At 43.6% G+C, this 15,735-nt stretch overlaps 1 protein-coding gene across 2 annotated transcripts in view; it reads left to right on the forward strand.

Moving 5' to 3' along the window:
- GPC6 (glypican 6) overlaps positions 1 to 15,735 on the forward strand; it is a 1,006,549-nt gene that overhangs the window by 898,535 nt on the left and 92,279 nt on the right. For both annotated transcript variants that reach the window (XM_045839077.1, XM_045839078.1), the window contains exon 5: positions 3,426 to 3,556. In XM_045839077.1, coding sequence (XP_045695033.1) covers positions 3,426 to 3,556 — 131 coding nt within the window. The remainder of the gene's footprint in view (positions 1 to 3,425; positions 3,557 to 15,735) is intronic.

The following is a 15,735-nucleotide window of genomic DNA, read 5'->3' on the forward strand; positions in this document are numbered from 1 at the left end:
TTTCAGGTTTCAAAGAGTAGATTATTGGGACGCAGATTTCATGAGAACTTTGAAATGGCATGTTATTATCTTAATTCAAGTTCCCCTCAAAGAAAACATACAATGTTTAAAATTTAATTTGTCACCTCAAAAAACTATGGTACATTTACACAATGGAATTCTATGCAGCAGAAAGAAAGAAGGAGCTCCTACTCCTACTCCTATTTTGCAACAGCATGGATGGAGCTGGGGAGCATTATGCTAAGCGAAATAAGCCAGGCAGTGAAAGACAAATACCATATGATCTCACCTTTAACAGGAACCTAAACAACAAAACAAAGAAATAAGCAAAATATAACCAAAGACACTGAAATAAAGAACAGACTGACAGAGTTCAGAGAAGAGAGGAGAGGGAATTCAGGGGAATTTCAGGGGGAAAGGGGGAGGGTTTACAGGAACGAGTATAAAGGACACATGGACAAAAACTAGGGGTAGGTGGAAATGGGAGGGAGGAGGGGAGGGCTGGGTGGGTGGGTTGGGATGGGAGTAAAAGAAAATTGTACTGCAACAACAATTAAAATGAAATTTAAAAAATAAAATAAAATTTAATTTGTCACTTCAGAAAATGTCTGAACTCCATGAATGGGGCAAGCATGGGCTGCTCCTACACCCCACCACCTCTGACTTGTACGGACATAGTGACACTCCCTGGCACGTAACAAACAGTGATATCTATTAAAGTTGACCTTATTTCAATTAAGTTTTCTCTTTTTTTCAGCTTTACTGAAATATAATTGACATATAATGTTATGTAAAGTATACAATATACTGATTTCATACATTTATATATTGCAAAATAGTTATCACACAAAGTTAGTTAACACCTCCATCACCACACACAGTTACTGTGTCTTTTTCTTGAGAAGTTACAAACACATGTTTGACCATAGGTAATCATATTTAATAATTCTATCCTAGAGGAGTATAAACACCCAGAAGTCCCTGCAGCAAGATAGTTTTCATTCCAATGCCACCCGAAGTTCAGGGGTCATATCTAGCTCAAGTGTCAGCAGAACCCTTACTCTTTACAAAGTCAGAGACTTAGGCAAAAATCAGAATCTTTCCCTTGTTTCAAACTCATTCAAAATCCTCTCGAGCTCCCATCCTGGGGGAAATACAGTCCTCATCTGAGGACAGCTGGGGTGCATTCAGTGTGCTGTAATGTTGTACCGCAAGGCCCTGTGGCCATAGGGCAAATGCTTTTGCCCTAACTCCTCACTTTGCACGGCATCTTCTGGTTGAGCTGCTGCCATACCCACCCTGTGTGCGAACTCACAGTCGTAGCCTCTCTGTATGCATCAGAATCTCACACTGAGAATAGCATGAGATAGAGAACTGGGGACGGCGCTGGGGCAGAGGGACCTCCCCGATGCTCCACGGGCTGCTCTGGATGCTCACGCATCCCACTGGGGGTGGAGTAAGAACTGTTATGGGCTCTGCTGAGAAAGCCTAGTAAAAAGTTGCTGCCGCTCACAAGGATGGGACACTAATGAACAAACTGAACTAACAAGGGAAAACGGGACAGACTCATAGATGGAGAGCAGGATGACAGCTTGTGGGAGGGGCAAGTCTGAGGGGTGGAGGGGTTGAGCAAAAAGGAAAATGGGCTCACGGACATGGGCAACAGTGTGGTGGCTGCTGGGGGAAGTGGGGTAGAAGGGAACCAAAAGGGAATGTTAAAAAAAAGACAATATCGATTAAATTTTTAAAAATCATAAAAATGAATAAAAATTGTACTCTCTTTGCTTCTCAGAGACTGCTGTACCTTTCTTATGGAAAAAAAATTATCTGTCTTAAGTGGTTTCCCATGTTCCTCACTCATAACTACTTATAACTCTGAAAATATTTTGATGTTGGACATTAGTTGAGCTTGGTTGGAGATGTAGTAAAAATAAAATTTGCTTTCCTTACCCTAGTACTATAAAATAGCTACTATAAATAGTGTTTTACATGAATAATATACTACGTTTAAAAAGCAGATTATATGATGTATTTCTAGTTGCATGCTTATAATATTCTTGCACAGAGGGGGAAAAACATAGGGCATATGCCAAATTGCTTATAATGTTACTCTAGAAAGAGGGATTATGGGTATGTTTCTTGCCTTCCTTTTTCTTTTCTATATTTTGTGTTTGCTATTAAGCATATATTATTTTTGGAAAATGGGAAGTGTTTTAAGATGGGCTCCTGAGAGCTTGTGATCACCAGGTCACAGTTGAAGACCATGTGAACCGTTGGGTCTGTGTGCGAAAAGTCTAGGCCGTGCTAGCTGATGTGGTAGCCATGGTCTCGAGTGGATATTAAAATTATATTTACATTAATTAAACACAAATGAACTTATTCACAATTTAAGTCTTCAGTCACACTAGCCACATTTCAGGTTTCAATAGCCACGTTCTCACCGTCATGGGAAGTTCTATTCTACGATCCTGGTGGAGAGAAGTTGCCCCACTATCCCTGGATACTGAGAACAGATGTGGCCTAGGCATGGCCACGTGCTTCTCACGGGGGACCCCGAGAGACTCCTCAGCCCCAGTCCCTTTCATACACTTCTCTGCTCTATGGCCCACTAAGCTCAGAGATTTGCCCCATAGCTGTTTCGCTAGGTACTCGCAGAGCAAGGACCAGAACCCAAGGCACGGCTCTGGCCTCCAGATCACTATTTCCATCTTCTCCAGAAAACTAAAGCTTCCCGAGCGATACTGCAGTTCGCTACAACTTCATGCACCACAACATCAGAGACATGTTTTGAGAGCTCACAATGTGATAGGCGCCATAATGAACCTCGAATAGACAAAACCAAGTAAGATAAGTTTCCCTGTCCCCAAGGGGGGTGAAGAGCAGAAACAGAAGGGCGTGTGAGATAGAGTGACGGCACAAAGTGGGGACAGGTCAGCTCTTCTCGGGAAATCCAGAAATGCTTCAGACTCGCAGACATGCTTGAGTTTTGGCCTTGACATTTGTGCATCCACAGCCGCAAATTGGCATTTCTCCACTGTTATCAGTTTGCCCCACACTCCAGAAGAGGTTAGGCTCCATCTTTGAAACGTCATTGATCCCCAAACTTACATTGGTTTGGGTTTTTTTTAAATATCATCATTAATTTCATGTAGCATAGATCTATTCAATTCTCTGACTCTCTTAACTTGAACTAATTTTCTCACTTTCAGGCAAGCTTCTATACATGTCAAATGATTTTAAATCTTCAAATGAAATAGAAGACTTCTTGAACATTTTGTCATTCGCTCCATTTTAGACCATATAAAAGAAAAAAAAATCTGAACAAATGCGTATTTTTCAACCAGTCACAGTAGGGATGTTTAAACATGCGTTAAGAACCTAGAGCTCCCAGTTGCCAAATAAATCATGCCTCTGCATTTCCACAGATGCGATGCTCTTGGTGGCAGAACGACTGGAAGGACCATTCAACATCGAGTCGGTCATGGACCCTATCGACGTCAAGATCTCCGAAGCCATTATGAACATGCAAGAAAACAGCATGCAGGTGTCTGCAAAGGTATTTGCATTCATCATATGTCTACTAATAGGGAACGTGCAGTCATCTAAAAATGAAGTAACTAGATATGTCAGCTGGGATTATAAATTCTAATACGTTGCCAGTAAGCCTTGCCTGTCAAGCTACAAATTTGCTGCTTCATTAAAAATGTCTAACAAAATGGCATTGAGAAAGGAAGCGATCTTGTAGTTCACAGCTACTCAATCATGAAGAAATGATTGGCTGCTAAAAAGTTTCAGAAAGCCCCAAATATATCGACTAATCCTTCACATTTGTGAGCAATCGAGAGGGATGGGGGAGGTTTTTTGTAACGTTTGAAGTGTCTGCACACTCTTACCCTGTCCTCTTGAGGAACCTCTCATTACACCTTCAGCTGTGCAAACCAGGCCCATGTTCTATATGTTCAAGTGTAAATAATTAAACATTCCTTTTCTAAGACCGTGGTGTAACCTTCAGTAATGTATCTTCGGGGGAAAATGCTCCTTTGTATGAAGTCAAGCACACGTGAAAGGAAAAAAAGTAGTTCGTGTTCATAAATCACGGGACAGAGCTTTGGGGCTTGCAGCTGCAGAGCGCAGTGCCCAGGTGCACGGTTTGCACTTGTCCCCACCCGCCTGAGGGTAGATGGGACCCACCTCACGTGAAACTGAGACGTTTGCAGTGGGTCCCCAGCCTTTCCTTCATCACCCCTTTCCACCCACGCTGATGGCTGCATAATGCCCTTCTGTTCTTCTGGCCAGTCCCCTTGTCAGGAAACTCGAACCAGATCGGTGTCCGTCTTCGAGACCCCGTGACTGAGTGCTTGCATTTTTACAGAACGTTCCTCCCCACAAATATAGGTCAGGCAAAGAGTTGTACTTAGCTCACTTTGGTTCTTAAAACCCTCTCTGAAAGAGATTTTAAACGTGATCCAGGAGGAGGGAAGGGGTGGGGAGAGAATCCAGCTAGATCTCTTGGCTGGTTATGAATCAAAGCAGACTTGGGCTTTTCAGGGGGAACTAGTAGAACGTGGGGTAGGAAGGAGTCTGGCTGAGCCTCTGCATCTCTCTCCTCTGGAGATGGGTGGGCTGAGAGTTTCACTGGCCTGGGTCTGGGTTCGAGGAGCTCGGGATGCCCTGCGTAAGGAAAGATGCTCCGACTGCCACCACCCACGGGGGAAATAGCGCATTTGGTGGCTCCACGGAAAGCTGTTTTCTGCCTTTCCTGCAAAAAATAGCAGCCATCTCTTCCTCTCAAGTCTCTTGCCTACAAATGAATTAATGTTGTTTGAGAGTCCAAATAGCCCAGCAGTGCTTGAGTGACCCCATGCTAAGGTTGCTGGTGTTCAAAACTGCTCTAGAGAAAAGGCATGAGGAAAAGCTCATGCACAAAACAGCCTGCACCTTGAGAGCACCCCACACTTCTTAGAAGCCGAGGTTTACATCGGCGTGTGCATGTATGTGTTCAAGTCCAATTATTCTGTTAAAAGTTCTTTAAGAGGTTACATGGACCCTCTGTATTACCAGAATATGGATGGCACACTTTGGAGGAATTTGCCCAACTACATTATGACAGTATGGCTATGATAGTAATTAACGAGGACTGTGCTTTTAAAAAGACACAGTGAGAAGCTAGAGGTGGGACAAATGGTAATGGAAAACATACAATTAAAAAGATTGTAAAAATAGGAAGGAAGGAAGGAAGGAAGGAAGGAAGGAAGGAAGGGAGGGAGGAAGGAGCATTTCTTTGCAAGAATTGTCCAAATCAAGAGTAGAACTAATATCGGACGTGTAAGAGAACAACAGGATACGGTAGGAGGGTCATAACACAGTAATACAAAAAGTGTCAAATGAGCTAGAAATATTTTTAAAGTGGGTCTGGTAGTCCTGACGTGGAGAAGAGGGGATGGGGTGAGTGAGGGAAGACAGAGAGGAGGAGGCCCGGGCTCTGTTTTTGGAAACGGGGGTGGGGCAGGAGACAGGGTCTGATCGGGGAGAGGGTGTGGAAGGGGGCCGGACGCCAGCCTTTCATGTAGTGGAGAGGTCAAAGGTGGCTAGAATTTGGCCACTTTGACCAGGAAAACACCAAGAGAATTTGCTGATGGAATGGACATGTTCTGAAGGAGGTCTGATTTCTTCAAGGGAATAGAAGTTGGAAATACGTGGTTCTGTTTCCCCTATAAACCACGTCCGTGAAGTTATGCAGGCACTTAGGCTGAAATCTACCTTCCAGCTAAGAACTGCACAGTTGAACTTCTCCTTTTTCAAAGGAGCCCTCAGTTACTGTGGATGAATAGTCTCATCAGATGTGAAGTTCTGGGTTTTCAGACTGCCGCTGAAGTGTTTGCGTCACCAGAGGCTTGGTTGACTTCTAATAGGTGAGCTTCGAGTGAGACCAGGGACTGTTTGCTAATTGCAGGCCAGATGTCCTGAGAGCTGTAAGCCTTACAAATCAACAAGACTTTTTACTCCAGGATATGATCGACAACTTCTCTTTGGAAAATCATCTGCCTTATTACAGCAGTTGTGGGTAGCAGTGATGCCCAGAGCCGTTTTCAGAAAAGCAGCAATGCTTACAACTGCCGGCTCATACTCATTGAGTGCTACTGCCCGGGACTGTGCTGCGCTTTGCGTGGTTTCTGTTATGTGATATAACAACGCTTGTGATGAGACAGGTCTCCCCCCTTCTTTTCCAGAGAGAAGGAAACCAAGGCTTAGAAAAGTTAAGGAATTTACAGCAATTTCTCGGTGTGTGAAAAGTATATCGAAGGGTACCTGGCTGCAGAACCCACATTCTTCCTCTCTGCATCCCAAGGATGCGGGTTCCTACAAAACCAGTCTCATGCAAGGGCAGGGTCCAGCAGGTATTTGCTGAATAGATGGAGTAGTATGAGAAAGGTCATGAAGAAGGTAAGGAAAGAGAGGTGGTCCTTCTGTCTGATTCTCTTTACAACTCTACCTGGAACTTCCCACCATGCTAAATGCTAGTGAAATATTTCTCTCACACAGATCTTCATTCATTGCTTGCAGTCTTTCCTAGAGTGTTGATAGTACGGAAGTACTATCAATAGTACAAAAATAAGAGTGTACTTTTTTCTCCCTTCTTGTACCTGAAGGCAAAAGATGAGCACACCACAGTGTGACATGTGAAACCCCCTTCCCCTAATGCACTGAGGCTCATCAGATCTAATGGTAGCTTTGTTTTATGCAGAAAGCACCCCTTTTGTCCTTCGTCACGGAGATCATGCATTAGCGATATCGACAGACTGATGAAAAGACCCATTGCCAGCATGTAGGTTCCTGCTCCCCTGTTGTCTTAGACCTGTTTTTACAGGCATTGTCCCGTCTTTTTCCCTCTCCTATTTAGCCCGTAGCTAGGTTGTTAGGGATAGGGCACACTGGCATTCCTTTTAAAAACATACACTGGCTAACCAGTCTTGGTAACCAAGTTTAGTAGGTCGATAATAGCATTACAGCACTCGTTTCAAATTCTTGATTTGTATATCCTTTGTACAATATGATATTATATATGTGTATATCACATCATATAATATGTGCAATACATGTTTAAAGACTGTGGAGAATAGCATATTAAAAATTTGTTGGCTCTTTTTAGGTAACAGGTAACAATGATAAGCATCATGCCTAACATTAGTTGAGCACCTACTATATTCATTCAACAACTACTCTACCATTTACCAAGCACGGGAAATACAGTAGAGGATAAAACAGATTCTCAGCCCTCTTGTCAATCTTTTGCTACATGCCTTACATATTTATTTTAAATGCTCACTGCAGTCTTGTAAAGCATTCACTTCCTGGTTTTACAGGCAAAGAATGTTGGATTTAAAGAGATTAAGTAGTTTATCTGAGCTGTTGAAACTAACAAGCAGCCGATCAGGGACTGCAGCCCAGAACTGTCTGTTCCAAAGGAAAAGATTTTCCCAGTATGCCACTGTTTCCTCAGTAAGTGTCTTCCCACCAGGACCAGGTATACTGTAGCATTGAAGGGACCAGTCATCTCAGAGAGGTTTGTTGCCTAAAACGTACTGCAGGGAACCTACAGATGAGAAACACAAGCTGCTAGTTCTTCAAGCCCCCCAGCTAAGCTTATTACATTTACCAACTTCATTCATCAGACAGGAATGCACCCTCATGATTCCACCACTTCTTTTACCCACCCAAATCAAAGAATGCCACAGATGTTCAGAAAGTTTTCAAGAGAAGGAAGAAGAAAGAAAAAAGAAAAACTCTTGAGTCTCTGCCTGTGAATTTCAGACATGTTGGTAATCTCCCTCTCACCCTATCAGGGAAGATGAAACTGATCTCACTCAGCATAATTTAACTATATGAGGAGTAATTTTAAAGATAATCGAAGAAAAAATTGGCCTGGCAGATATAATCTAAATTAAGAAGGAAGGCTCACTAAATTCCAATTGAAACCACCCCTTCTATTAATACTTACTGCAAATGAGGGCAGAGCCCATTAAAGAAGAGCAAGATGGCCTTCAGGTACTTAATTTTCTCCAGATAATGCTTTCTGAATCTACAGCTCAAATAAAGATGGAAGAAGCCTAAGAGAACAACAAAAAAAAAAGAATACCCTAATTTCTGCCTGGAGCTGTCAGGTCTTAGTTTCCTCATCTGTAGAGGAAGAGGTAATGCGCATGCCCCTTCCCTGCTCTAGCCATTTACATTATTAACATCTTTTCACTAATGATTGGGTGTCTGTTTCCAGCCTCCAGATAGATTTCTTTTCTCCGGATCTTTTTTCTTTCAAAATATTCAGGTATAAATAATATCTTGGGAATTCATATGGAAAAAGTATCCTCTGTTAGTTAAGGATATTGGTTAGAATTTAGTTCAAATAAATACGCATTTATTCCCGTAACATGTTTTTTTCCTTTCTTCGAGCTCCTGTATTACGCGTGTCCTTCCTTAGGCGGTAAACATTGTTCCTTGTGGTGCGGTGTGGGTACTCTCATACCCACCTCCTCTTTCCCGGGATTGCAAAGTATTGGAGGACAGGAACTTCATCTTGCTCCTTCTTACATTTTACAGAGAGCGATCTTAACATTTCCTTTTGCACAGGGAAGAAACAGCACATTTTGCTGAACTGAATTCAGAACATGAAAGTGTAATGCCACAGAGACTGCAATAACAAGGAGTAGAAAATACCTTAAAATGTACTTGAAGTTAGTCTAGCATTCTTGAAAATAGCAGAAAGGTGACAAGATCAGATCTGGACATCGGACAGACCTGGGATCTGGTTTTCACTGGTTGTAACTTGGGGCAAGTTATTCATCTGCCTGAACTCAATTACTTCACATTAAAGTGAAATAATTAATGAGGGTGCTCCTTGAAATCTTTGGTGCGGCCCTTTGTAAATGATTGAATCATTCTGCTGTTCACCTGAAACTAAAATAATATCGATTATCCACTGTAACTAAAAAGCAAAAATTTAAAAAAGTAAATAAAATCAAAATTTTCTTCTACAAACTGAGGGTGCTAGTACTACTCATTCATAGAGTCATTTCAGAGTACAATGATATAATCCATGTAAAATGCTTAGCATGAAATGCGTCAAATGAAAACCACTCATGAAGAAAGTTAAGCGTATTAATAGTGCACCAGCACACGTCTGCACAACCAGCTCTCTGTGCAGAAAACATGCGACTTTGCAACGTTTGCCCATTTCTGTGGTGATTTCAAGCTTCCAACATTGCATCACTGAACACAGAGTATCATACGTGATATAATTGTGCATAAATAACCCCAGGATATAATTGGCAGAAATAGCCACAGAGCATATATAATAGTAAATAATTAGAAAGTAATGAGGTTTGACACGACTGCTGTGTGTAATGACTGGCTCACAAAATTCCTGGAAATGTGACAGGTGGCCCTGTGAGCCAGTGAGGACCAGCCCTGCACACCCGCGCTGAGGTAGGAAGGAAGCCTTCTCTGATTGTCCAGTCTGGGCCAGTTGTCCCTCGTGGGCGCTCCCGCCACAGCTCTTACGTTCTGTTGTCATCGCCTGGTTTCTTGTCCGCACCTCGTGAGAACAGGAACACGTCCAGTTGGCAAACCCCCAGCACCTATATCTACCCTTAGTGACACTCAACAAAGATTTGTTGAATGGCAGGTTGAATGAATGACACAGAACCAGAATGGTCAAATTTACACATTTATGTAAATTTTGCCAAGCGATCCTAAAGATTTGCTTCAGATCTTATAAACAAAGAGCGTATGAAATCATCATTTAGCTAGGCCAACAGGATTAGGGTTGCTTTCCCTCCACACTCAGCATGTGCTTGGTTCGGTTTCTTGTAACCACTCACCATTTGGGAGGAAATATCCCAGTGTTCTGTTATTTAGGGAATGCAAAAACAAACGGTTTTAAGAAGTGTGCAACACATCTGACAGATATTCTGGAACCAAGCTGCCTAAGCATCAGAGTAGATTTTTAAAAACCTTAAGAATTTGGACAGTGGTAGCTGGCTTTGGAGAATGAAAGCCAGTGAAAAGCAGCCAGCACTGAAACTGGTGACCCGACTTGACCCAGTGTCACCTGGAACTCTCTTCACGGACTCCTGAACCCATCCGGGGATGCAGAGTTCGCCAGAGGACTTGGCCAAGGGGCCACTGTCATCAACCTTTACGGAAAGAAGAGCGTGAATCAGGGAGCAAAGGAAAAGAGAGGAAGAGAACGAGAGAGGAAGAGAGAGGGGAGCGAAGGGAAGGGGAAAGAAGAGGAGAGATTGTTCTGAGACATAGGGGTGAAACCTGGGTTCTTCAAAGGCAATCCCTAAGGAAAATTAGCAAGCTAAAAAAAGTAAAAATAAACATGAGAAACCTGATATTTAAAATGTTTGTGTTATCAGTATAATGATTTTACAGCTAAAGAAAAAAGGCATTATTAAAATACTTTAAATTTGCACTCAGGAAAGGACTTCAGAGGGCATGAGCAGAGTACTGCTAGAAACCAGAAAAAAAATGTGTGAGGTGAGGCTCCAGGTGCCACTTTAATCCTGCGTCGCGGTGATGATGGAGCTCTTCTTGCTACTGCTTTTCCTGAAATGGTTTTTTGAAAATGCAACTTCCCATCTATATACTCATGATGTGTGGCCGTCCCTTTGTACACCCATTTACATCCTCACATTTCACCCCCTCTTTGGGGAGGGGCCACCAGCTCTGTGCTGACCCTACACAGTTAGGGATAACCAGGGCTGTGCTACCTACAGCCACTGCCACATGAGGGGCTGCGGCTGACCAGTTTGACAGCGTGGGGAATCGGGGACGGGGCTTCACATGCAGCCTAGGCTGCCATCCACCTTGCTGTGAAGAACAGCCATTGCCTGAGATGGAGCCCAGTCACCTCCAGAACCCATGGCCCGTGACTTGGCCGCCACCGAGGAGAGAGCCAAGCCGGACTCTGGCTCACCTAGTCTTCTTCTGCTCTCTAACCACCTCCTCAGGCCCAGCGAATAACTGTTACCAAATAATCAGCTTAATCTAGTTACCAGCTTAAAGCTATTGATTGGGTTTTGTGTTAGGCTGGCACAGAAATGGAGTAAGGGAAATTCCAAATGATGTTTTATTTTTATGTAGCTGCATGATTCGTTGTATTTCCCGAAGCCCGCGGAAGGAGAGTTAAACTGATGTTGGAGCGGTAACCGATGCACTGCGATAGGTGTCTAAAACACACAGCGTGCCGGCTGTCTGGTCTGGGAGGCACTCGGGAGGTGTTAATTTGCTTTCCTTTCCTATCTTTCCTTCTCATTACAGAAATCTACCTCCTAATTGCCTTCAATCAATGTTTGCCAAAGGGAGAAGTTATACAATTTTTATTTATTCATAGCCTTTCATTCCCAATTTTTTTTTCCGCAAACACATATTGTGTGGTGAGACCTCTTACAGGTTCTGGGATAAAGCAAAATGCATAAGATCCTATTCTTCGTGGAGCTTAAATTATTCATGCTGCAACTGTGCAAAATCCAAGATTTGTTATCTGTTATTGTCCTGTCTAATTATAGATCACTTCAGATACGACATCTTGGTAACTCATTTTCTCAGTGTATGTTTTAAACATCCTGTTAGTTTATCTTCACAACAGCCTTGAGAATTGGGGAGAACGTGTTACCCCAAGGTCACACAGGTGTGAGGAAAAAGACCCAAGTTAGAACTCCAAGCTTTTAAACTGTGGTTCATGACCTTCCTATCACACCACAGCTGTCTCTCGTGAAAATAATGGCCGCGCTTGGGCAAATCTATGCAGAGCCGGTGCGGACAGGATGCCTCCTGCTCCCCTGGGAACAAACCAGATAGGTTTGCATTCCCCGGGCGGCCAGTCATCTAACAAATAGTTCACTCATTAACACCGCACTGCACATCAGAGCCCAATAAGTAAATAAAAGATTCTTATTCTCGAAACATCAATTAAATCCAGGTAGCTAACTGCCACCTGCATTAATGTAAAAGATTAGAGTTCTGTTTGCAAATTTTCAAACAATGTATGGGACTAGCAACAACTTTCCCACCATTAAATTTTTTTTTAAAAAAAAAGGCCCACTGAGTAGAACCTGAGGGGATGGGATATTTTTAAAGCCGCCAGAGCTGAGACAGGATGGATTCGCAGCCACTTCTCCTCAGGCTGCTGATAATGACTTTTGTGAAAATATAATCAAACTGCAGAAGATAAAAAAGACAGAGTTATCGGTATAAAGTTAGGGAGGCCTCTGAAAAAGTACACACTGTGTTAGTTTATTTTAAGGGGATATGTTAAGATGCTGCGACGTTCTTCAAGGAAAAAAATACTCGTCTTAGAAACCTAAGCCACGGCGTTGGACCCTGAGATCCACACACCTCCCTCTCTCCCTTGTCGCTTCTAATCATTTCTTCTCTCAGCACTTTCTGTCTCTAATGCCAGCTCCTTTCATCTCGGGACGCCCACGGACTTCTGAGACACGATCTCAGTAATCCTTTTAAGAGGGAGGATTCAAGCACCAGATACCGTCCAGAAATGTACAGGTTTTGCTAGTCCGCTAGGTGGGAAGGATAATTCCTTCGTACATCTGTAGCAATGCTGTACCGTCGGACTTCCAAACGCTTTTCCGAATTATCTAATTATCCCTTTCAACATCTCTTGGAAGGAGGCAGGAAGGAGGTAATACTAATTTCATTTCTTCAAGAAGTAGAGCTAATAATGAGGTGGCTGAGCCTAAAGCCATATTCTCTAGAAACTTCTGTTGTAAAGAAGCAACCTTGACTGTCTTAAAATAGTATTTCTTCTCTCGAACTAAAGGTAGTGGTGGGTGGAATGACTCCAAAAATCCTGTAAGTAGATGCAATTATATCGGAGTCACTTCTTCTCTTGGCCAGCTGGAGGACCCCCCCCCAAGGTGGCCCCCAAGGTGTGCTTCCCAGAACAGCTGTCTTGGGGGCACCTCCTGGGGAAACCGTGGCCACATGATTCTGGAAGACACCACAAATGACTTTCCTTTTGACAAGTCAGTACACATGTTAGTATCATGAAGCCCAGCCAAGAGACCTCATTTAACTTGGATGCATGGCTCTATTTTCTATGTAATAGCTGTTAGCCCCTGGAAATAACATTTTTTGTGGAAAATGTTTAAGAAACATCCACCCAGATACGTTTCTATCTCCTTCAAATCTTATTATTCAGAAACCAAAACTTCTAGAAAGAACAGATCGTAGAATGGCATAATTAACTCCTTATTATCAAGCACCTGCTTTCCAAGACACTGACTTTGGTTTTCCCGCTTTGTGTGTGGCATTTTATCATCAGAGACTATCTGGGTGGTAAATAATGTTCTTGTTCCTGTCAGGCAAAGCAGTCCATGGAGGCTCAGGGAGGGTCCTCTGAATGTAGGCGCGGCACCAGGCCGTCCTCAGCCCGTCTGCCGCCTGTCTGCAGCCTTCCCTCGCCCTTGGTGAATGCAGCCAGTTTCAGGCCTTCAGGTGCCGTCGTTAGGCTGATGGTGCAGACCGGCCTCTCCAGGCCTGAACGCTCTGCAGAGAACCTTGACCTGCAGACACTCATTTAACCGAAGGCCCCTTCCGCCACACTGTTCCCCTTCCGTTTCTTCTCTTACTCCGAGTAGAAAAGTGGAGGTACCCAGACATCCAGGGAAGAGGCTCGTTGGTATTTTACAGCAATGCAGCCCTGGGTCTCAAGGGCCAGGGAACTTGAACTGTACTGCTGCTGCCGCACGCTCAGCCAGGTGTCGGAGACAGCCCTGGGTTCTGCACCAGAAGCCCTTTGGTCTCCCACCATGTGAACCCCGTGCCTTCATATGTTGCCCAGCTAACAGATTGCATGCATTGAAAGTGAGATTATTAATTTTCACTTCCTAAGTCCTCCGAGTTATACAACAGATGCGTGTTGCTTCAGATGCATTCTCTGCACGGGAATCACACAGGAGCTTTGAATCACGCCCAGGCAAACACAGGGCAAGCGGGCGCTCCAGTCCCCTTCTCCACTGTTCCCTCTAGGTTTTGTAAAATTCTGAAAAAGAGTGTTTGATCCCTCACCTTGGCATTTCCACACTAAAGAGTCTTCTCTTCTGACAAGCCCCTTTTCCTAAGGGTGTAAAAGAACCTCTGTTGAAGGACCCTCAAAATTCCTATTGGACGCAGGGTGACGGATTTTTGTGGGAGTCCCCACCCAACTGTGGAGTTAATTGTTGTTTCCGCAATCATGTGTCAGCGTTTTCTTCAGTTTGGATCCTAGACCCAGCAGCGATTTCTACACTGAAGTCGTCTTCAAAACGCAAACCTGATATAAATGACAAAAAGCTACAAGGCTATATGACATAATCTGTATTTTGTTGTCAAAATCAATCCCCCCTCCCCCCGAAAAAAGGAAAGAAAATCAAACAAGCAGTGAGGTTTTCTATTTTGATGAAATATCCCCTAGAACACTAATATTCTTTCAGGGCATTTCTTGTTCCTTTGATTTCACTTAAACCAGCCAGGCAGATTTTTCCCCTGAAGGGCGAATTCACAAGGTCTGTTAACTCTTTCAGTTCCTGGCTTCAAGAAATCCTGGCCAGGCCCTCCTGTTGTTTTGCCTGAGGCTTTCTACTTTTTAAAAGTCCGCTGCCCTCTTTGAAGCAACCTGCACTGGCACCCGCCACAGGACACCGGAGTTTTGGAGATGTTAATGTCAGCCACCAGCTGTGACCTTGGCCCTAGCAAGTGACGGAGGCCCGAGGGAGAACAGGGCCTCCATCTTCAGTCGACTGGTTTACGCCATCGACTTCAGAAACCGTGTGAGAGCAGAAGAATCAATAGTGGGTTAAGCCCGGCCTCCCAGAATGCCCAGACAAAGTGTTCCTGCTCTGCAAAATGCCAAGTTGAAGGAGAACTTTGAATACAACACGAAATTACCTGCGGTGACAAAACTAAATGAATTGTGTCAGGAGACGGCATTTGTCATTGGGAATGGCACTGGAGAGAGCTCTCTGTGCACTTCCGTGGGATCCCATAATGTGCCTGATGATAAAATGCTTATTTTAAAGTTAAACAACACGGAATCGAATTACAAAACCAGAAGGGATGCATTCTAAACATACACACGTAACGTAGGAATTAGCCGACATAAATAGTCCCAAAGAGTGTACTGAAAAAAAAAGATATATAGGAATAGAATCATCTCCTATGTAGAGATGGGGGAAATGTAAAATTAAACATCATCAACATTTCCCGAAAATGTTACTATGTTTCCTGCAATTCTGGTAAAGGCATTCTCCCTCAATAGCCCGCAGAGATCACGAAGCTTCTAAAAACAGCCACGCACGTCTCCCCACAGCACCGGGAGTGAGATCACCGGAAAACGATGACAGAGTCATCCCTAAGATCATTCTAATTCAATGTTTGATTTCCCCCAGCAAGCCTAATTGTGACATGAGCAGCTGTCAGCCACAGAATTCGAGGAAGCTGTCATCCTGTGGACTTCACCCACACTTGCTCGTCCCGTCTCCACACCATTGCGCAAGGGGGTGTTTTCAAAGAATTCCTCCAAGAGGGGTTTTTATTATGCACGGAGGAGGGGGGTCACCCAAGTTATTTGGCCCTATAGGCTACACATGAAAGACATTTGTCACCCTAACAAGAATCCCAAATGGATGTTTATTGAATACCAAATTCAAGTACATAAAAAGGTCGGGGACACAGTTC

The sequence above is a fragment of the Phyllostomus hastatus genome, unplaced genomic scaffold, assembly GCF_019186645.2.
Source record: "Phyllostomus hastatus isolate PE091 unplaced genomic scaffold, TTU_PhHast_1.1 phas_contig_29, whole genome shotgun sequence".
NCBI lineage: Eukaryota > Metazoa > Chordata > Mammalia > Chiroptera > Phyllostomidae > Phyllostomus > Phyllostomus hastatus.